The sequence below is a fragment of the Argentina anserina genome, chromosome 7 (genome assembly GCF_933775445.1).
Source record: "Argentina anserina chromosome 7, drPotAnse1.1, whole genome shotgun sequence".
Lineage (NCBI taxonomy): Eukaryota > Viridiplantae > Streptophyta > Magnoliopsida > Rosales > Rosaceae > Argentina > Argentina anserina.
This window is the reverse complement of record NC_065878.1, coordinates 2,896,114-2,918,593: the sequence shown is the minus strand read 5'-3', so window position 1 is coordinate 2,918,593 and position 22,480 is coordinate 2,896,114. Positions and strand designations below refer to the sequence as shown.

Here is a 22,480-nt window from a genome sequence, read left to right as displayed (position 1 = left end):
AAGGTAGCAAAGATATTCAGGTGAATCTTAAAATTTTGCCAAACATATTTAGACTTAGGACAGTCCCTGAAGAGGTGAATCATTGTTTCTGGGGTATTAGTGCAGAATTTACAGTGAGGATTGGAGGCAAGCTTCATTCGAAACCTCTGCTCATTAGTTAACAATTTGCTTGAAACAAAAGTCCATAAGAATATTTTAATCTTTAGAGGTAAGGAAGGGACCAAATCTTCATCCAAACATATTTTTGGAAGCCATGTTCATCACATAGCACATTATAAGCAGATTTTACAGAGAAAATTCCAGAAGAAGTCTATCTCTGTATAACTTGATCAGGAATATCACATTCAGTAATAGAAACAGATAACACTTGAGCAATTATTTCTTGAGGAAGATTTCACCAAGCATGATCATATTCAAGCTACCATCAATCCAAAATTCATTCACAACAGAGTTAGTATTGACAATATCATGATTAATAGCATGGTTGAGAAAGATACCAAAATGAGCTCAATTATTAGTCCAAAATTTAGTATGAAAACCATTGCCAACTCTCCAGGTAAGCCCTTTTCGCAGTAAATTAGCCCTATACACAATACCAGACCAAGTGCTTGAGCACTGAGCAGGCTTTTTATAAGAATTTTGCAGGAGAGAACCAGAATGCAGATACTTCCTCATATAAATCTCGCTCCAAAACCCTTAGTCTTTCTAGACAACTCTCCAACTAGCTTTAGCAAGCATGACCATGTTCATATTAGCTGACTTTTTAATCCCCAAGCCACCGTAGCATTTAGGCCTGCAGACTGTATCTCAATTAGTAAGATGAACTTTTTTTTTCTGCTCAGTATCGCCCCATAGAAAACCCCTATTGAGTTTATCCAGCTTGTCACAAATTGACATAGGAAGCTTAACATTTTGCATTGCATAAATTGGAATGGAAGCATTAACAGATTGAATCAAAGTTAATCTTCCCACCATATTAAGAGTCTTACTTTTCCAACTAGCCAACCTGTCTTGAACCTTGTCAACAATACTAGCATATGTGTTCTTATTAACTCTTTTATGAAGCAGAGGCATACCAAGGTAAGTTCCTAGATCATCAGTTAGCAGAGAGCCACAAATCTTGCTTATTTCCTCAACAGTCCTAACTGAGACATTAAGAGATACAAACACCATAGATTGCTCAAAGCTCATAGTTTGTCCCGAGAGACCACAATAGAGGTCCACACATTGCTTCATCACTTTAGCTTGAACACAGCTAGCCTCAGTAAAGAGAATTAAATCATCTACAAAGAATAAGTGGGAGACAAAAAGCCCATTTGTAGAGGACTGAATTGGGAGCCAATGTTTGGAAACAACCATAGTTCTAATAAGATGAGATAATTTTTCCATGCAAAGGACAAAGAGATAAGGGGAGAGAGAGGGTCCCCCTGCCTAATTCCCCTGCCCCTTTTAAAAGGCTCCGATGATTCACTATTTACGATAATTTGATAACTAGCATAAGTAGTACAACTCATAATCAACTTGATAATATTGCACAGAAGTTTGACCTCATAAAGAACTTGCTCAATGAAACTCCAGCTAAGTTTGTCATAGGCTTTCGAAAGATCAATTTTCCAAGCAATGAAGCCTTTAGCACCCTTAGAGTTCCTGCATTTATATAAGATTTCCTGAGCAATCATAATGTTGTCAGAGATATGCCATCCTGGAACAAAGCTAACCTGATTAGGGCTAATCCATTTCCAACATAGGTCTAATTCTGTCAACAATGATCTTAGAGATAATCTTGTAAATAGTACAACATAGGCTAATAGGGCGAAAAAAGTGCATATGTTGAGGGGCTGGCACTTTCGAGACAAGAGTGATAATAGTACGGTTTAGAATGGGAGGTATAGAACCCGAATGAAAAACAGTGGTAACAACTTTAATAATCTCAGAGGAACACAAGGGCCAGTGCTGTTGGTAGAATAAAGCATGAAACCTATCAGCTCCAGGAGCTTTCATCTTACCAATTCTGAATAAGGCACCATGAATTTCTTGTCTAGAAACATCTATGCCAATTAAAAGTGACTCTGCAGGAAAAGTATTAGGAAAAAGAATAGGAATATGAAACCTGAGATCCAAGCTACATTCAGCCGCAAAAAGATTAGAAAAGAAATCCACAACAGTTTTCTTCATCACAGTTGGATCATTAGACCAAGTACCATAGAAGTCAAACAAGCCATCAATCTTATTTCTTCTCCTCCAAACCACAGTAGTTAGGTGAAAGAAATTAATATTTCTATCACCATCCTTTAACCATTTGTCCCTTGATTTATGCTTCCAAAACAGAGCTTCAGCATCTCTAATTTTTTCATACTTGGCAATTAACTCCTTCTCAAGAACGTGAAGAAAAGTATTATTACCTCTAGCTAAAAACTTCTGGATCCCACAAATTCTTGCTAAAAGAGTTCTTTTATGTTTAAAAATATTACCAAAGACCTCTTTATTCCAAAATATTGATAGAAGAAGCCAAATCTTGAGTTTTTTTTGGAAGAGATCACCACCACAATTGTTCCATGTGTGAGTCACCTTATCAATATAGCTTTCATGCTGCATCCACATAGCTTGAAACCTGAAAGGAGAATTAGGTCTTGAAGTCCTAGCATCAGGCTTCAGCTTGATTAATATAGGGCAGTGATCTGATTAAATTCTAGCAAGGTGGATGACACAAGCATCAGGAAAAAAGAGCCTCCATTCACTAGAACAAAAGCTTCTATCTAATCTCTTATTAGTCCAAGTGAAATCTGGTCATTGGTAGTCCATGTCAATCAAGCCATTCCTAACGACCCAATCTTGCATACCCCCAATGTTGAGAGCCACCAATCTTATCAGAAAAAGAGAGAAGTTCATTAAAATCACCCACCAAAATCCGAGGCAAATTGTGTTTCTTAATTAGATCATCAAGAGAAGTCCAAAGTCTACTTCTAGAAGTGTTGCAGGGACTAGCATAAATTCTCGTCAAAAGCCAAGTATGAGAGCCATTCCAAGAGATCTCAACTGAAATAGACTGGAAATTAGGATCAACAATATCAATAGTAATTTTGTTTCTATTCCACAAAAACCAATTGCCACCAGAAAATCCATTAGCTTCCATACCTTCAAAGTTAGTAAAACAAAGAGAGAGTAAGCATTTCTTAGCACCAGAGAACTGGATTCGAGGTTCACAAACAATAAGCAAGTCTACCTTGTTCATCTTCACAAGATCCTGGATAGAGGACCTGAACTTTTCACCCCAGCTCCTCGAGCATTCCAGAAGAGAATATGATCTATTAAAAATGATGAAATAGAGAAGGGAGGGAAAACCTAACTAGGAATCAATCATATCTTCCCCAGAGTGGGAAAGAAGATCAGCAACATTAGACAACTTGCTATTTTCAGCAAAAATCTGGTCAACAATATTATCAGAACTCTGCACTTTAGAAATCTCACTAGTATTAGTTAAAACATTCTCAGGAGGGCAATGACCAAAGAGAGCAGATATCTCATTACTAAAAACATTACCAACAGGATCAAATGGGAGCTTCTTAATAGCAGTTTGTTGCTTGGTAATAGTATTTGAGAAATGTTTATTCTTCTTCTGATAAAACCTCACCATTTTAGTACCACTAGCACTAACAACATTAGAGAGATCTTCTATAGGAATACAAATACTTTTAGATAAGTTAGCATAAAGAGGGTTACCTTCAGCATCCTTGGAGGTAGAACATGCCTTATTCTTAGTAGGGGAGGTCTTATAATGAAGGTTCACTTTGTTCAGGAAATTATTCCACAGTTTCACAATAGGGGAGCATCAGATATATTAGCATTGTCTACAAAGGTCTCAACTCAACATGAGCATTATCTTCCTCAACATGAAGCACAGAGAACCTAGAGCCCTTATTAGAGTTTTTCTTACCATTGACACACTCTCATTACTTTGCTTTTTATTTCTGTAATTCATTAACATCCAAGGACCCATGTTCTCTTTAATCACTGAATTCTGAGCATAAGGATTAGACAAACCAAGGACTGGACCTTCCTTCTCTATTGTATCCATTACATTAGCAGTATTGACATCATAATTAGACTCATCAGCATCTGTAGAGCAAGGAATATGAACCACAGAGGGGCATTTATCCTTGGCATGCCCATAACAACCGCACTAAAGCACATTAGGGAGATACCTTTATAAATGACATTGTAGACAACTGATTCTACTTCCACAAAAGGTTTTAATGGTTTGTTGAGATCAATTTCAAAACAAACTCTTGCAAACTGACATCTAGCTTGGCTGATGGTAATTGGGTCAACCCTAACCACATCCCCTAAGATTTTCCCAACCCAATCCTATTAACTGTGTAATTTTGGAAATATTTCACAGGAAGACCACAAATTCTAACCTACAGAGCCATCTTACCAATCACTTCCTTCATAGGATCAAAATTTGGTTTCCAGTGCCTAACAGTTAAAGTCTGACCAGCTAAAATCCAAGGGCCATTGCACAAGACATAGTTCATATCATCTTCCAAATTGAACTTAACAATATAAACCATTAGGTAAATCAATTAGTTGACATCCACCCTTAACTTTCCATTTACGTCTAAGACCTCTAAGCATGAAATCAAAGGAGTTTGTAGAATTTGGCTTACCCATCAGCTTGATCACTACTGCACAGTTCCATTCATAGTCAAGTTTATTGTGTACTTTTGCCGAAAACGAAACACTTTGACCATGAACCCCTTGGGTGTATCAGCAATCTTCCTCACAGAAAATGAACTCTTCAGTCATAGTCTTGCTGAAATGATCGACTGGGTTTTTCTGTTTTCTTGCATAGCTCGAGCTCATAGAGGGAGGAGGAGGATTGGTTATAGATGAATCAAGCTCTTCACCCGTAGAGCCTCCATATCAAAAGTCATATCCCCACCACACTTAGAACGTTTTCGCTGCAAATTAATAAAGGCCATACCTCTGCCACTTCCACCAGGAACGACAAAGAAAGTGAAGATTAGAGATGATGCCACCAGCTCTTCGAAAAAACCCAAATTGCAGTAGCCTTATTGAGAGACATAGTAAAGCAGAATACAACAACTTGAAGTTGTGTGATCAAACCAATTTAGGGAGGCTTCCAGTTGACTCAAGGCTCACCAAGCCGCATCCGAAACCTTCAAATTCCCAAATGGCAGAAGGCTTTCCTTCAGCAAATTGAAGGATGCAGAAGCTACCAAACTGAGGACAGGCTATTAACCGAACCCAGAAAGCTTCCTCACTGATTCAAAGTCCCACACAGAATGCCAAAGGACATAACCAAAAGCTATTGAATTGGCGACTAGAAACTTCAAAGTTTGAAGCTTGTCACCACAGCCCTTCCTCCACGGTTGCCGATCGAAGAAACCGAAACTTAGAGAGTGTTGCCGACGCTAGGTGGTTTAGTGGTGGCGCTGCAACGCCCGAAGATGGCTTGACGGCAACGAGAGGTCAATCGAGTTCCTAGGTCGGTGAAGCAGCAGTCCGGAGAATGAGGCCTCGCTTTGAAGCTGAGGCCTGTTAAGGGAACAAAGAGCATAGATGAGGTGATTCGTGTGGAGGGCGAAACTGGGTGCTTTCTTAGAACAAAATAGTTTCGGTAAATTAATAATCACTCTCTCAAACCCTTGGAATACATGGTAATTAGAAAAATCCCTTTTATTCCACCAGTGTAGCTCATAAAATTTGGCATTATACATTGAAACTACATCAGCAAGTTTCAATTTTTCTCAAGCGAGACTTCAATTTATCTTGCTCTTACAATCCTATATTTATTACTATATATTATGCGTGGGTCAAGTTAGCAATAGTAGCTACAGTAACTGAAATTGCTACAGTGTTGGGCTAGGTTGGGGCTCAATTTTTGGGTTTTTTTTTTTTGAAAACGAGGCTTTTGTTGTCAGGTTTTGCTAACATATTTCAATTACTAGACCACACATCTTTCAATTACTAGCTTTCTAAAAACCCAGACACCGTTCTTCTCTCTCACCAATTACTTTCTTCGCCCTTTTTCATAAATGTTGAACTTCTTTCCAATTTCGTCCATACTTTAGTCAATCTCAAATTAGCATTTCAATTAGTTTTCTTTTTATACACAAAGCCGTAGAAAAGCGCGACCTTGCTGCGAAAGTTAGAGTAGTGGGCCTTCAATTGGACTGGGCCTAGTGTGGGCTCAACTTTTGGGCTTTGGGTTATATGGCTGCCAAGTGTTGTGTTAACCTAATTCCATGTTAGTGAATAGGGGGCACACATCTGTTTTCCTCCTTGATGTTTAGATTTCATATAATTAGTTGGAATTGTCTTTTCTTCCTTGATGTTAAATCGTATCATTTGGAAAAATGATTTAACTTTTCTGAATGCTTATGGTGGAATATTCATTTTGAGTGTGGTTCTAATAAAAATCTTAATTCATTTTTTTGACTATTTAACTTTACAGTAAAGCGATCAGTTGAAATGCTTCAAATATTATGTTATTATTGAATTAATTGGAAAATAATATATGTTGATACTATTGAGAGTGCAAGAACAAATGTGAACTTTCGGCCTGCCTTTTGAGAAATGTAGTACCACTTTTAATATACCATCAAAACAGGATTCTTATCTAACATTTTCGTTGTCTAAGTATGAAACAAGAGGCATCTTCTTTCACAGTCACAATGCTTAATTATGTAGCAGTTTGCCAATTATTAGCTTCATGTTCAATAATTAGTACCATTCACTCATCAAACTTTTCATTCAAACTTTTGGTTTGAGTATAAAGTCGCGGCCGCCCATTACTAGTGATCATTATGGTAAAGCAAAACATTTATTGTACATATGTTTTACAAGTAAGATGGCCAAAACGAAAAATGAAGTCAATAGTATTTACATATACATTTACTTATATGTAATTATGATTACAATCCTTTCTAGTAAGGACATCCTTATTTATTCTTATCATATGGATTTTTATTTTAGACCAACTTTCGATCGAGCTTTGACATATCTACCGTTTAGTCCTTAAGTAATAATGTATAGATAATCTCTGTAAATTTTCAGTCAATTTTAGAAAACTGTGAGGGCAATTCTTGAAGCGAACAAATATCTCACTATGAGAGCTAATACAATAAGAGAGTGAATTGCTCTTGGGGGTCATCTAAAGGAGTTTGCACATTAGTGCCGATTGAGATGGTGCAGCAGAGGTGGTTGTGCTATATAGGATAGACATCGATTTCTAGCGGTGTGCGGGGCTACGGGCTAGCTATTTGCCATGGTGGTCTTTACAACTTCTCGTCCGTTGATAAATAAGAGCGATAGAGTATGTAATGTCTATTCCGCTGTAATTGATGGCCTTAAAAATAAAAACAAAAACAAAAATAGTAATACAGTAGATTGAGAGGGTACATTTCTTTTTCTTTTTCTTTTTCTTATGCTAAGTACATTGTGTGGCTGCTGTAACGGTGTAACCTGCAAGTGCAACTTCAATTGGGTATATGATACTAGAGATTGGATCACTGTCAAAGTGTCATCCTCATTGATCTCCTACCGTTACCGGAAATGCTCGCCGGAGCTGAACCCTGGGGACCCATTCCCAACCTCTGATGGATGAAGGCTCTCATGGTTCCACTCTGCAATGCCCTCTCTCTCCTCCCCACCATCTCTACCTAACAAACGCCGCCTCCCCAACAAGAAGCCTTCCTGCCTCGTCCAATCCTTCCTCAGCCTCGTCTCCCACGGCCATCTCTCCCAAGCCGTCTCCTCCCTCGACCTCTTGTTCCGAAAAGGCATCCGCCTCCCCACCAACTCTCTAGCCCTGCTGTTGCAGAAGTGTGGAGACGCTCGCTCCCTCCGACAAGGCAAATGGGTTCACTTCTATTTGAAGCTAACTGGATTCAAGCGGCCGCCCTTGTTGTTAGCTAACCATTTGATTGGGATGTACCTCAAATGCGGCGACGAAGTTGATGCACGCAAGGTGTTTGATAAAATGTCTGTGAGGAATTTGTACTCGTGGAACCATATGCTGTCTGGGTATGTCAAGATGAGACATCTGAAGGAGGCCCGGAGCTTGTTTGAGAAAATGTCCGAGAGGGACGTCGTGTCGTGGAATACTATGGTGATTGGGTATGCCCACAGTGGGGACTGTGATGAGGCTTTGAGGTTTTATAGGGAGTTAAGGCGATCGAATGTCGGGTTTAATGAGTTTAGTTTTGCAGGTGTTGTGAGTGTCTGTGTGAAGTTGAAGGAGTTGGGGGTTGTCAGGCAGGCTCATGGGCAGGTTCTGGTTGCTGGGTTTTTGTCAAATGTGGTGCTTTCTAGCTCGCTGGTGGATGCTTATGCGAAATGTGGGGAGATGGGAGAGGCGGGGAAGTTGTTTGATGAGATGGGTGTGAGGGATGTTCATGCTTGGACCACGCTGGTTTCAGGATATGCCAAATGGGGTGATATGAAGTTGGCTGGTGAGTTGTTTGATCGGATGCCTGAGAAGAACCCGGTGTCGTGGACATCTATGATTTCGGGGTATGCTAGGAACAGGTTGGGGCATGAAGCGCTCGCATTGTTTGCAGAGATGATGCGGCTTCAAATCAGGCCGGATCAATTTACATTTAGTAGTTGCCTTTGTGCTTGTGCTAGTACAGCTTCGTTGGAGCATGGTAAACAAATTCATGCCTCTCTAGTACGAAGTCATTTAAGACCCAACACGATTGTTGTGAGTTCTCTAATAGATATGTATTCCAAATGTGGTAATTTGGGGGCCGCAAGGCAGGTATTCAAGCTCATGGGTGATAAGCAAGACACCGTGTTATGGAACACAACTATGTCGGCCTTAGCGCAGCATGGGCATGGTGTAGAGGCATTGCAGATGTTTGAAGACATGGTCAGTTCAGGTGTAAAGCCGGTTGCGACCACCTTTGTCATCATTCTCAATGCTTGTAGTCATTCTGGTCTTGTGCAGGAAGGGCATAGGCTTTTCAAGTCCATGACTGATGTTTATGGCATTGTTCCTAGTGAGGAACATTATGCTTGTTTAATTGATCTCTTGGGTCGAGCCGGATGTTTTGATGAGTTGATGAACCAGCTTGAAAATATGACATGTAAAGCTGGCGATCAAGTTTGGAATGCATTACTTGGCGTTTGTAGAATCCATGGAAACAGGGAGCTGGGAAGAAGAGCGGCAGAACACCTTATTGAGTTGGAACTTGAGTCTTCCGCTCCCTATGCGTTGCTTTTAAGCATATATGCTGAAGAAGGTAAATGGGAGCTGGTAGAGAAGGTAAGACGACTAATGGATGAGAGACATGTGAGGAAAGAGCGAGCAATTAGTTGGTTAGAAGTTGAAAGTCAAGTGCATGCTTTCACTGTATCAGACCGTTTGCATCCATTGAAAGATGAAATATACTCAGTTTTGAAACAATTAGCTGACCAGATGGAAGAAGACGCTACAGTAACTAACGCCAAGAACTAGAAGTTACTTTGCAGGGTGATAAGGAGAGCAAGTGATAGTATTTTTCCATTTGATTTTCAAAAAATTTGTGACATTATTTTCTTAAGCTACAATCTCAAATTCTTCGAGCCTCCAGAATGAAATACATGTGATGGTTTCCGAATAATGAAAGAAAAAAGAAGAAGCAGATTGTACTGTGAATATCAAAGATTAACAGTTCATGAATAGATAAATGTATATTGTCGTTCAGAGACAGTCTTCTTAATCTGAGTTCGTGAAAATATAGACATTTGTAATAGATAAAGCTAGCCAATTAAGACTAACCAAGGCATTAAAATTTAAATACGTGCTATTCTCAAAGACCTGCAAATGAATCAGGATTCAGATACTAGTACATAGTACATTAACTATTTAACTGTAAGGAAAATAATGTTCATCTTTGGAGACTTGGGGAGTATCTTAATTAGTCAAGTCGGACTGTAGGATCATGATTCAGGTACAATTCAATATACTAGATTGATAAAAGCAAAGAAAAGAACCCACCAAAAAAGAAATCAAAAACAAAAGCAACTAATTTACTGAACCCAAATATAGGACTTTTAGGCTATAAATCTGGACCTCTTAATAGAAATGAGACACTCCCAAGTAAAGAAAATCTGGACGCATAATGGAGATGACACTTTGTTTCCGTTACCCCTATATAAAACTATCTACAAGGGTACTGCTTCAGACCATCAATTATCAAGAAATGGCTAAGAAAACGAACTCGTCTATTTTCTTGTGCATTCTCCATACTCATGCTAAACATAAGCTTTTTCATTTGTACAGCCATTGATGAAAATGCACAGGTCCATATTATATACATGGGATCACTTCCTGATACTGAGTCTTACTCACCACTGTCTCACCACCTTAGTATGCTAAAAAAAAGTTGCCAAGAACAGTTCTTGACGAGAAGTTACACAAGGAGTTTCAATGGATTTGCTGCCAAGCTCACTGACAATGAAAGACAAGCTCTTGCTAAGATGAAGGAAGTAGTTTCTGTGTTTCCTAGCACAACTTTCCAGCTTCAAACAAGAAGGTCTTGGGACTTTATAGGTCTGAATGAAACAACTCATCGAAATGCCACAGTCGAGAGTGATATAATTATTGGTGCTATTGACATTGGAATATCAGAAAGCTTCAGTGATGATGGATTTGGTCCGGCCCCAACAAAATGGAAAGGTGCATGCAAAGGTGGAGTAAATTTCACATGCAACAAGATCATTGGAGCTCGGTTTTACAGATCAACACAGTCTGCAAGAGATGAAGAAGGCCATGGAACCCACACTGCTTCAACAGCAGCAGGAAATGTTGTAGAGGATGTGAGGTTTTATGGACTAGCACAAGACACAGCCAGAGGTGCAGTTCCATCTGCGAGAATTGCTGTGTATTCAGTCTGTAATGCCATCGTAGGGTGCTCTTCAGAGGGTGTCTTGGCTGCATTTGATGATGCCAAAGCTGACGGTGTTGACATCATTACAATTTCAATTGGAGGCAGGTTTCAATTGCCTTTCCAGGAAGATGTGATCGCAATTGGTGCTTTCCATGCAACGGTGAAATGGATACTAACCACACACTCTGCAGGCAACAGTGGTCCTAGAACTGGTTCTGTAACAAGCGTGGCACCATGGTTGCTCTCAGTGGCAGCTAGTAGCACAGATCGTCGAATCATTGACAAGGTTGTTCTTGGAAATGGAACCACATTTGTTGGATTATCAGTGAATTCTTGAATTTCTTTCACATTAAATGGTACAGGTTTTCCATTGATATATGGAAAAGCAGCTTCAAGGAAATGCTCGGAGTTGGCTGCGGAGGGATGTCACTCAGGCTGCCTGGATAGTGATTTAGTGAAGGGAAAAATTGTCTTGTGTGATGACATCTCTGGACTTGATGTGGCTTACGAAGCTGGCGTAGTAGGTTCAATTTTGAAGGCTGATTGGATTACGTATTCTATCATTCTAGCTCAACCTGCAACATTATTGAGTGATCATGAGTATAACACAATCAAGTCCTACATGAAGTCCGCTGAAGATGCCCGAGCAAACATATTAAAAAGTGAAGCGGAAAGAGATGATGCTGCGCCGGTTATTGCTTCTTTCTCTCCACGAGGACCAAATTTAATACTACCTGAAATAATCAAGCCAGAAATAACTCAAATAAGCGCCCCAGGGGTTACTATTTTGGCTGCCTTTTCACCTATTGCTTCAGTTACAGACAGTCCTGGAGACAAGTGGCATGTAAAGTATAGTATACTGACTGGAACCTCCATGTCTTGTCCACACACGGCTGGTGCAGCTGCATATGTCAAAGCATTCCACCCTGACTGGTCTCCAGCGGCCATCAAGTCTTCTCTTATGACTACAGTTTCGCCTATGAATGCTACTAACAACTCCCCCGGGCAGTTTGCTTATGGAGCTGGACATATCAATCCTGTCCAAGCTCTAAACCCAGGTCTGGTTTATGAAGCTTCCAAGGTAGATTACATTAAGCTCCTCTGCTCTATGTTGGGAGACGGCATGGTTAGTCTTATATCAGGAGATAACAGCACTTGCCCTACACACTCGGACAGAGACTCGCCAAAGGATCACAATTACCCTTCATTTGCAGCTGTTGTTCCACCAAATCAAGCATTTACTGTGCAATTTCACAGAGTAGTTAAAAATGTAGGCCTTCCAAACTCCACTTACAGTGCAACGATCCTCAGAAACAACACTCAAGTGGACATCAAAGTGGCGCCTGAAGTTCTGTCCTTCGAATCCTTGAATCAGGAAAAACCATTTGATGTGACCATTGTTGGACCAGGATTGTCAGATGACTCACAACCACATGTGTCTGCATCTCTCATATGGTCTGATGGAACTCATACTGTTACAAGTCCAATTGACATCCATAGCAAAATCTGATATGATCATTTCATTCATTTGCGCATTAATCAATACTCAAAGCAATTTCCGATTCTATTGTACAGTGGTCTTTTTTTCGAACTTCTAAAATTCTTGAACAGCAATGAGACCAAAGTATCTAAATTCAACTCTTGTAATAAAATATTATAATGGCTGTGATCCTTTAAAGACAGAAACGTTTTGTTCTAAGAAGGCTTTTCTTGAATTTGCTGGTATAACAGTCAGAAAAACATACGCATATCATGAACTTGCATAACATAACAAATCAGAACTTGCATCACATAACAATGTTAGGTGTGTATATATAATATATGGCACATAAACCTAAATTCATCAGAACCCTGAGGCTTACCACACACCTGATGAATGCGAATTACTATACCCGCATATTGCAGATCACACTAAATAATTATAACCAAAAGAGATGTATATTTGAGCTAATAAATTCTCCTTTAGATAAGAAAAGAGTTCCCTGTCAGATTTTTACTGTATATAACTGTACAGTTCTTAATCACATTAGCTACTGACCATTCTAGTCTATCAAACAATATTAAACACTCAACAATGGAGAATTCACTTGTGGATTTTTTTATTAAAGAAAGAATTGAGAAAGTGCATAAATGGTTGTTAAATAATTGGTTTGAAATGTGAATTTGTAATTTGTTAGTCCATGCAAGCTAAAAGTCTGTAGTTGGAAATTTATCTAATTGTGGTTTGACAGCTTAAGATGGAATCAGCAAAGACAAAGATGATGAAATCAAGGCCCTCTTAATTTGGCAAAAAAAAAAAATCAGAATATGTATGCATATAGCCTTCTTTCAAGAACTAGCAAGTTTATAGCTATATATGCAAACAATAAATCCTGGGATCCAGATTAATGTGTAGAATTATCAAGCTAATCTGGACCATCTTGAAGGAATGGACAATATGAATTTGAATTGTTGTAAAGGAAATAAAATCATTTTCAGGATTACAACAATACCAAAGATGCATCATAAGTCAAAGGAAATAAATCTGGATGCATGATAAAGATGTGCTACTGGGTAAATAATCCCAGTATAAAGCACTCTTCACTAGCAACTTTTTAGAGCATCAATAAAAATCGATGGCTAAGCATGAAGCTATCCTATATTCTTATATTCTCACCACTCTTATACTAAGCTTGAGCTTTTTCTTGTGCGAAGCCATCGATGAGGAAAGAAAGGTCCATATTGTATACCTAGGTTCACTGCCTGATAATAAGGTGTACTCACCTATGTCTCACCACCTTGGTTTACTTGAAAAAGTTGTGGAGAGCAACTTTGCTGCAAAGATCTTGACAAGAAGTTACAAAAGGAGTTTCAGTGGATTTGCTGCAAAGCTCACTGACCAGGAAAAAGAGAGGCTTGCTAACATGAAGGAAGTAGTCTCTGTCTTTCCCAACAGACTTCTCCAGCCTCAGACAACAAGATCTTGGGACTTTGTCGGTCTTAATGGGAAAACAAAACGAAATAGAAGTGTTGAGAGTGACACCATTATTGGTGTCATTGACACTGGAATTTGGCCAGAATCTGAGAGCTTTAAAGATCATGGTTTTGGCCCTCCTCCTAAGAAATGGAAAGGTGCTTGTGAAGGTGGCAAAAATTTCACTTGCAACAAGAAACTAATTGGAGCTCGGTTTTATGGTTCACTATACGATTCTGCAAGAGATGATGAAGGCCATGGAACACACACAGCCTCAACTGCAGCAGGGAACACTGTAAATGATGTGAGCTTTTATGGACTAGCACAAGGTACTGCAAGAGGAGGTGTTCCCTCAGCGAGGATTGCTGCGTATAAAGTCTGTGGTATTGAAGGGTGCCCTACAGATGCTATATTGGCTGCTTTTGATGATGCTATTGCAGATGGAGTTGATATCATTACAATTTCATTAGGAAGCCCAGATGTAGCTTTATTACAGAATGACCCTATTGCTATCGGTGCTTTTCATGCAATGACAAAGGGGATACTTACATCAAATTCTGCAGGTAACAGTGGTCCTACTGCATCAAAAGTTGCAAGTGTAGCACCATGGATACTTACAGCAGCAGCGAGCAGTAGTGATCGTAGAATCATTGACAAGGTTATCCTGGGAAATGGCAAAACACTAGTTGGGGCTTCAGTGAACACTTTCAGATTAAATGGGACAAGCTTTCCTCTGATATATGGAAAAGATGCTTCAAGGCAATGCTCTGAGATCGCAGCTGCAAGCTGTCAAGATGGCTGCTTAGAGAGTGGTTTAGTTAAGGGAAAAGTTGTGTTATGTGACCTGGCTTATGGAGTTGATGAGGCATATCGTTCTGGAGCAGTTGGCTCTATTTTGAAAGTTGATTGGGATGATGATTCTCAAATTTTACCCTTTCCTGCAACAACTTTTAGTGACAAAAAGTTTAATGTGATCAAGTCCTATTACAAGAACTCCACAAAAGATGCTCAAGTAAACTTACAAAGAAGTGAAGTCGAAAGGGATGCTGCTGCACCGCTTGTTGCTTCCTTCTCTTCACGTGGACCAAATTCAATTCTACCAGAAATTATTAAGCCAGATATAAGCGCCCCAGGGATAACTATTCTGGCTGCATTCTCACCTACTGCTTCCATTACAGAGAGTTCTGACGACACAAGGCATGTAAACTATAATATACTGTCTGGAACCTCCATGGCCTGCCCGCACGTGGCTGGTGCAGCTGCATATGTTAAGACATTCCATCCTGATTGGTCTCCGGCGGCCATCAAATCATCTCTTATGACTACAGCATCTCCCATGAACGCTGCTCAAACTAGTTACAATGCGGCTGGTGAATTTGCATATGGATCTGGACATATCAATCCTGTCCAAGCTATAGACCCGGGGCTTGTGTATGAAGCTTTTAAGCAAGATTACATAAATTTGCTCTGCTTGGTCTTAAACCAGACTGATGTCAGACTTATATCAGGAGATAACAGCACTTGCTCTACAGGCTCTGACAAAGGATCTTTACAGGATCACAATTACCCTTCACTAGCAGCCGTTGTCGCACCAAACAAATCTTTTTCCGTCAAATTTCACAGAACAGTCAAGAATGTTGGCCCTGCAAACTCAACTTACAATGCCAAAATTTTGGCCAACTCCACTCAAGTAGACATCAAAGTGGAGCCTGAAGTTCTCTCCTTCAAGTCTTTGAATGAAGAGAAGACTTTTACCCTGACCGCTGTTGGAAAAGGTTTGTCAAACGAACAACACTCACATGTGACTGCATTGTTGGTGTGGTCTGATGGAATTCATAGCGTTAGAAGTCCAATTGTAATCCACAATAATCTATGAGTCCAAGCATATTTGCAAAATAAACAAATATTGAATTGAAAGTCTGGTCCAACATTGTTTATGAGAAAATGAAAAATGCATGCATTAATATCGTTTAGTTAGGGTTATCTGTCAATGGTTGAAAATTTTCTCTCGCTGTATTGAGTTGGGCAGCTATAGATATAATCAAATCAAGGAAAAATTTGCTAATGAATTCAAGGCTTTGGACCAAATACTAATCACAGACCGAGGTTCAAATCTGCATATGAATATGAATGTGACCTTGTTTAGGTTATAGTTCTTTCCCAGGCATTGTATCAGAGCAAAATCAAGTAAGCCTACCTAAAGTTTCTCTGCATAAATTCAATTTAAATATAACTATCAAAGCATCTAAATACAGCTCTTATAATAAAACCTTCTAATGGAAGTACAGACATAAAAGATAACTTTTGATCTCAGAAAAGCTTGCTGATCGATATATTCTTCTCTAAATTGCTAAAATACTAAAAATAGTAGAGAACAGATAGAGGGTTTAGGGTGCATTCACTTACTGAGAGGACCAGAAGGGGTTAAGTATCTTGTAGATATCAGTGACATAGACTATATAGATATGTCAAATACTGTATAACTAACGTCGGAAATTTGAGATATTGATGGTATTTGTCAATTCCACATATGTCTCCTAGTCGAATTAGGAGACTTGGTTTGGTAAGGTTATTTACTGCATATATTTGAATTTCTGCATTGATATCTCTTAATTAGTTTGTGCTGTTTTTGAAATCATTCTAGTATGACTTTTTATCATGCCATATATATATACCGATCCATGTTTTATGGCGTGAAATGAGATCTATACTGAAATAGTTTTCTGACTATATATACATCATTGCTGTAACTGATGAATGTGAGAGAGAGAATATTTTTTCTTAGTATACATGTCTGATGGTGCAAGATGTCTGCATCTATGTCGACTGAATACGATTCTGAGAACTAGTACAATTCTTCTCTTCAATCTTAGATTGAGAATAACCTGTGTATTATCTCATTGAGATCAACTGTTTTATGCAGGTGCATTTGGTACTTTCTACAGCAAGGAGTTGCTGACCTATGAATGAAATTTAGAATATAATTTTGTGAATCAAGTTAGTCTTGTTGGCTTATAAAGAGATCTCTTGGGAGACTCTACTTGAGGAAGATTATTGTAAATCTCATTCTTAGTGAAAGTTTCGTGTGGACTGCGTTAAAGTCCCGCAGTGGTTTTTTACCAAGAGTTTTGGTTTCCACTGTAGTGAAAAATACTGTCTATGTGTGATTGTTTTTGTGTGATTGTCTATTGTTATTACTCTCCTATACTTTTAGATATATATATATATATATATACAGTCTCTATCCAAAGTGAAGCTTCACTCTGAAATTAAATAGTGGAGTTCTAATTTTGGCACACTTTTCGGTCAAACTTTTTCACCATAAGTAATTTAATATTTAATTATGTTATTTAAGATCATCTATACAAAATTCATCCAATTCGGACATCGTTAAGGTATTGAAATTAGATTAAATCAATGAATGAATTTAAAACTGTTCAACATGAACCGTTCGTGTAAATCTCAATTTTCAAAGCTCAAACAATTGTCAAATTAGATGAAACTTTGTAGAGATGAAATTTGACCGAAAAGTGTACCAAAATTGAAACTTCACTATGAAATTCACTCTGTAATTTCAGAATGAAATTTCAGTCTAGATAGCAACTGATATATACATATATATATAGTTCATATTACGGATACGAATGACATATAAATGAATTTTACTACAATTTTTTTTTACCTTCATAGTCTTAAACCTCATTGTCTGCCATATATCAAAACACTAGATAAAAGTACATACTCATGTTGCTAAGATAACTTGATCAAAGAGCTAAATTTGATAAAATTACAAGTTCATGTTATGAAATTCATATGTTTGTGTTGCATTACATAACAATGTGGGGTGTGTGTATATGGTATGACTCTTTACTACTCCAGGCACCTAAATCCATCAGAAAGTCGCACATAGACCTGAAGAATTCAAATCAACCTATTAAAGAGGAGAAAAAGAAACGAGGCAAGTTCCCTTTATGAATCTAACTATATGTATATTTCTTAATCACACTACCGACCATTAAAGTCTATTTAAATGATATTTAACAACTCCAGAGTTTAGAATTTAGTTATCGTTGTCTGAGGAAGGATGAGTGGAGTGTGCACACATAATTGCTAATAATGGGTTTGATATGCAAATACGTAAGTTGTTAATTAGTTCGTCCCAGCTAAGCATCTGTTGTTGGATTGCAATCTAGCTATTTGTGGTTTGGCAGTTTAAGATAGTGTTGGATCATAATTCTCAAATATTCTAATGTCTTAAAATATGAAATTTACTTATTATGTGTGCTTAATTTAATTTAGACTAATTCATTTCCATATTTTGTAAAATATTTTGACAAGAAGAGAAAAATGTGAAATTCCGGCAATTTTCCAAGTACGAACACTTTTAGCGGTACTATTATGGCGGAGCACCACCACTTTTGGTGGTGCCATGCATTTTCCGGCTAATTTTATGGAGGAGTAACACATTGTTCTATCACAACTAGATCTCATCTTTTTAGTTTAGATTTGACTACACCACTTTTCTCTCTTTCTCACAAAATCATGGCTCCCCATTATCCAAAAATCCACACCTATATTATGCAAAAATCTGATTTGATTTTGGGTGTAATCATCACCTCTAGGTCCATCATTACATAACCATCACACACTTCTTCTATGATCACCCACTTCTTCATGATCACCCACTTCCTTCCATGATCACTCACTTCCTCTTTTATCACTCATTTCCTTCCATGATTACTCACTTTCTCCATGATCACCCAATTCCTTTCATGATCACCCAATTCTTTATAACTAACCACCCCACTCACTACACCATTATCTCTCACTTTCTATACTTTTTCCTCCACCATTCTCCTCTATAAAAACCTCCATCACCATCATCTTCATACACACCATTTCGACCACCAACCAAAAGAAAATGAGGAAGAGAACATTTCCATCTACCCATCTCATTCTAAAAACACCAAGTTTCATCATCCACTATTTTTCATACACCATCATCAAGCAAGGAGGAAGATGAGTCTAGCATCATTTGAGAATCTTCATCACCACCATGTCAAGATCTCCATGAGTTCATCCACATCATCCTCAACTTGAGATTCAGTAGTCACCTCTCTACTCTCTCTTTACTTTGATGTTCATAAACATGGTGAAGCTTGTGTATTTGGTTATGAGTGAGTAGTTAATTTGTCGGGGCTAGAGTGAAAGTCCTAGCCAATCTTGTATGACATTGATATAAATATTTTGTTTGATGCACTTTTTATTAGCATTCTAATATGCTAGTTCAAAAGTTGATCATTCATACTTAAACTTAATCAATTTGTGTGTGATTGTTTGTCATGATATGATGAATGATTAAGGCTTGATTAACCTTAGTTGTTTGAAGCATGATAGCATATCATATGTGCATGTTAGAGTTGTGAACTACAATCACTTAGAGATAAGCATGGTTGGTATGCATGATTTCTTCATCTCCAAACTTTATGCACTTAGGGTAATGAATTTGATACTTAACCGGATTCATATGCATGACTTGAGTAGTTAAGTACTACACCCGAGAGGAGTTGCTTGATACCAACAAAATAGATTGTCCCTTGTCATACCCGAGAGGGATACAAGGAGAGAAATTGGCTAGTTAGAGTGGCATCATTCAATTTAATAGCATCATTGTTCACAAGAGAAGATAGAGGTGGAAACCTAGTCCTAAATCTCATCCATTTCATCACATCTTGTTTAATATAACCTAGTTTACATTTTAAGTGGTCATTTAGTTTTTAGAATTAACTCCACATCCGAAACAAATTTAAATCACTACACCATCTTGCATATATCCACCATGAATTTGGGTTCACTTGTGAGCCTTGATATGTGACTTGTACATTTGCATATTCTTCTAGCATCTCTTAGGTCCTCCTAGTTAGAGAAGGTTTTTCCAATCAAATGGGTATGACATCCCATACTCACAATCTCACTACACTATAACTTGACCCTTATACTTGAGGGTGACATTTGAGTCAACATATAGAATCTGCTAAAGTACACTATGCAAAGAAAATAATCACCAGCAAAGCAGAATTTGTAACAATTTATTGTATGTATATGGCCTTCTCTTATGTAAAAGCAAGCTCATAGTAATATATGCATACTTTCTTATTGCACTATAGCTAAATCCAGGGATCAAAACATTCTTAGAAATTAATCAAATTATCGAGGCTAATCTGGACATTCTTATACAGATGGAAATATGGAATAGACAATATGAAATTTTGAATTGCTATTAAGGAACAAAATCATTTTCAAGTTTATTACAATGCCATAGATGCATCATAAGTTACAGGAAATAAATCTCAATGCATAATGGAGGTGTGATACTGCGATAAAATCTCAGTATAAAGTACTCTTCACTAGAGAGCATCGATGAAAAACAATGGCTAAGCATGGAGCTATTCTATTTTCTTTTGTCGTCCCCACTCTTATAGAATGTCTAAGCTTCTTCTTATGCTTACGTTTACCTTCTTGGTTTTGGAATTTGGGGCTATCAGGCCTCATTTTGGTTTAAATGTGCTTATAGCACGTTACACCCTACCTGCAGATATTTAAGTTACCAGGCTACAGTTCTACATGAACTCCAGCAAAATTTCTTGAGCCAGCACACCAAAGAGTGAGGACATCAAAGATCCAGCTGCACCGACCTGTTGTCCCTTCCTCTCTACACATGTACCTATTCAGAGTTTACCATGGCTGCCCCAGGGGTATATAATTCGGTTGCTTATTTGCCTGCTGCTCCTATCACAGGTATAGCCGAATACCGGAGTTCTATAGAAATCAGTATGCTATCCAAACCTCCATACATGTCTTGATGCTCGCAGCTGGTGCAGCTGCATATATTAAAGCATGATAGGTCTTTAGCAGCAATCAAATCATATCTTATGACTAAAGCTTAAGGCATCATGAATTTTTCCTTGGTGAACTTTCTTTTGGATCTGAACATGTCAATCCTGAACTATGAAAAGCTTCCAAGTAAGATTACCTAAAGTTGCTCTATAAGTTGCTTGATGAGACTTATCACTTTTCCGAGATAACCAAAATTGTCTGTAGCTGTAGCTCTGACACAGTTCCCCCAAAGGATCGCAATTTTCCCCTTCAATGACAGCTATTGGTGCACCAATAACACCCCCTTTACAATTAGCATTCATAAGGGTGTCAAAAAGTTACAAATGTTATTTTGTAATTTATGTTCGGCATAAATGCCGATTTGCACCCAAAGTTTGCTGAAATTGCCAATTTGCACCCCGAACTTGCATTTGAGTCAATTTACCTCCTAAACTTGGTAAAAATTGCCGATTTACACCCCGAACTTGTATTTGAGTCAATTTACCTCCTAAACTTGGTAAAAATTGCCGATTTGCACCCCATCCATTAAATTTAACTGTTTCTATCCAATTTTGTGTCACATGTCATGCATTTAAGGGGTAGTATTGTCATTATATATTTATATTTTTCTTAAAAACAAATAAAAATATTCTTTAAAATGAAGATTATTTTGTTAATCAAATTATTTATTTACATCTTTTTTTCTACCTACTTAACCCTACCTTGAATTATATATTCAATATACACACCCATTCAAATATAATGTGTTGTGTATAAATATATTTTTATATGTACACATTGTTGGAGGATGAACAAAATGAGAATAATAACGACGTAATAGAACAGAACGTAACCGTTTATTGATTGATAATGAGGCCAATATATAGGCATTACATAACCACAATCCCGTAGGATTCAGAGTCCTAATCTATTACAGAGATGTGAATCTATCTCTAACAGAAAACCTAATAAGGCTAAAACACACACAATGGTAGAATAGTAATTCTCTCGGAACACACATTTATTTTTAATTTTCAATGTATTTATTTATTTATATTTTTTCTAATATCTTTTAACATACCATATCACATAAAATAATAAATATATAAATAAATAACATGTTTCGAAAAAACAAACATTGTAGCAAGTGTTCCTCTTAAGTAATTTTATTAATTTATTTCATTATTCAATATGAATAAATATATAATGACAATATTACCCCTTAAATGCATGACATGTGACGCAAAATTGGATAAAACAGTTAAATTTAACAGATGGGATGCAAATCGGCAATTTTTACCAAGTTTAGGAGATAAATTGACTCAAATACAAGTTCGGGGTGTAAATCGGCAATTTTACCAAGTTTAGGAGGTAAATTGACTCAAATGCAAGTTCGGTGTGCAAATTGACAATTTCAGCCAAGTTTGAGGTGCAAATTGGCCTTTATGTTCTAAGTAGAATAGACTTATTCGTCCACCAAGGAAGAAACCCTCCTGCACGTCTCCAAGAAAGGGTGTACGTGGCTTCACATTCCAACGATAATTTGTTGCTTAAAAGATGCAAACCGCAGGGCAGGGTTTGTGGGTAAAGGCCAAAATCTCTCTGAGACATTTCATCGAACACTTGTGCTCGACCCTCGAGAGACGACGCCGAACTTCGGCCCCTACATTCTATGTCCTATGAGGGACGCGATGGCTCAGTTTCGAGGCACAACAAGTTTTTTTTTGTTTTATATTGATGACTTGTAACCCAC

The 22,480-nt window shown here is 37.9% G+C and overlaps 2 protein-coding genes and 1 pseudogene across 2 annotated transcripts; all 3 read left to right on the top strand.

Annotated features, from left to right (window-relative positions):
- Positions 1–7,547: 7,547 nt before the first annotated feature.
- On the top strand, positions 7,548–9,616 carry LOC126801799 (pentatricopeptide repeat-containing protein At2g21090). The gene has a single exon (XM_050529261.1). The coding sequence runs from the start codon at positions 7,655–7,657 to the stop codon at positions 9,482–9,484; it is 1,830 nt and encodes a 609-aa protein (XP_050385218.1). The 5' UTR covers positions 7,548–7,654; the 3' UTR covers positions 9,485–9,616.
- Positions 9,617–10,311: 695 nt separating this feature from the next.
- LOC126801800 (subtilisin-like protease SBT4.3) lies at positions 10,312–12,408 on the top strand (annotated as a pseudogene).
- Positions 12,409–13,513: 1,105 nt separating this feature from the next.
- Positions 13,514–15,727, top strand: LOC126801797 (subtilisin-like protease SBT4.3). The gene has a single exon (XM_050529259.1). The coding sequence runs from the start codon at positions 13,514–13,516 to the stop codon at positions 15,725–15,727; it is 2,214 nt and encodes a 737-aa protein (XP_050385216.1).
- The last annotated feature ends 6,753 nt before the right edge of the window (positions 15,728–22,480 follow it).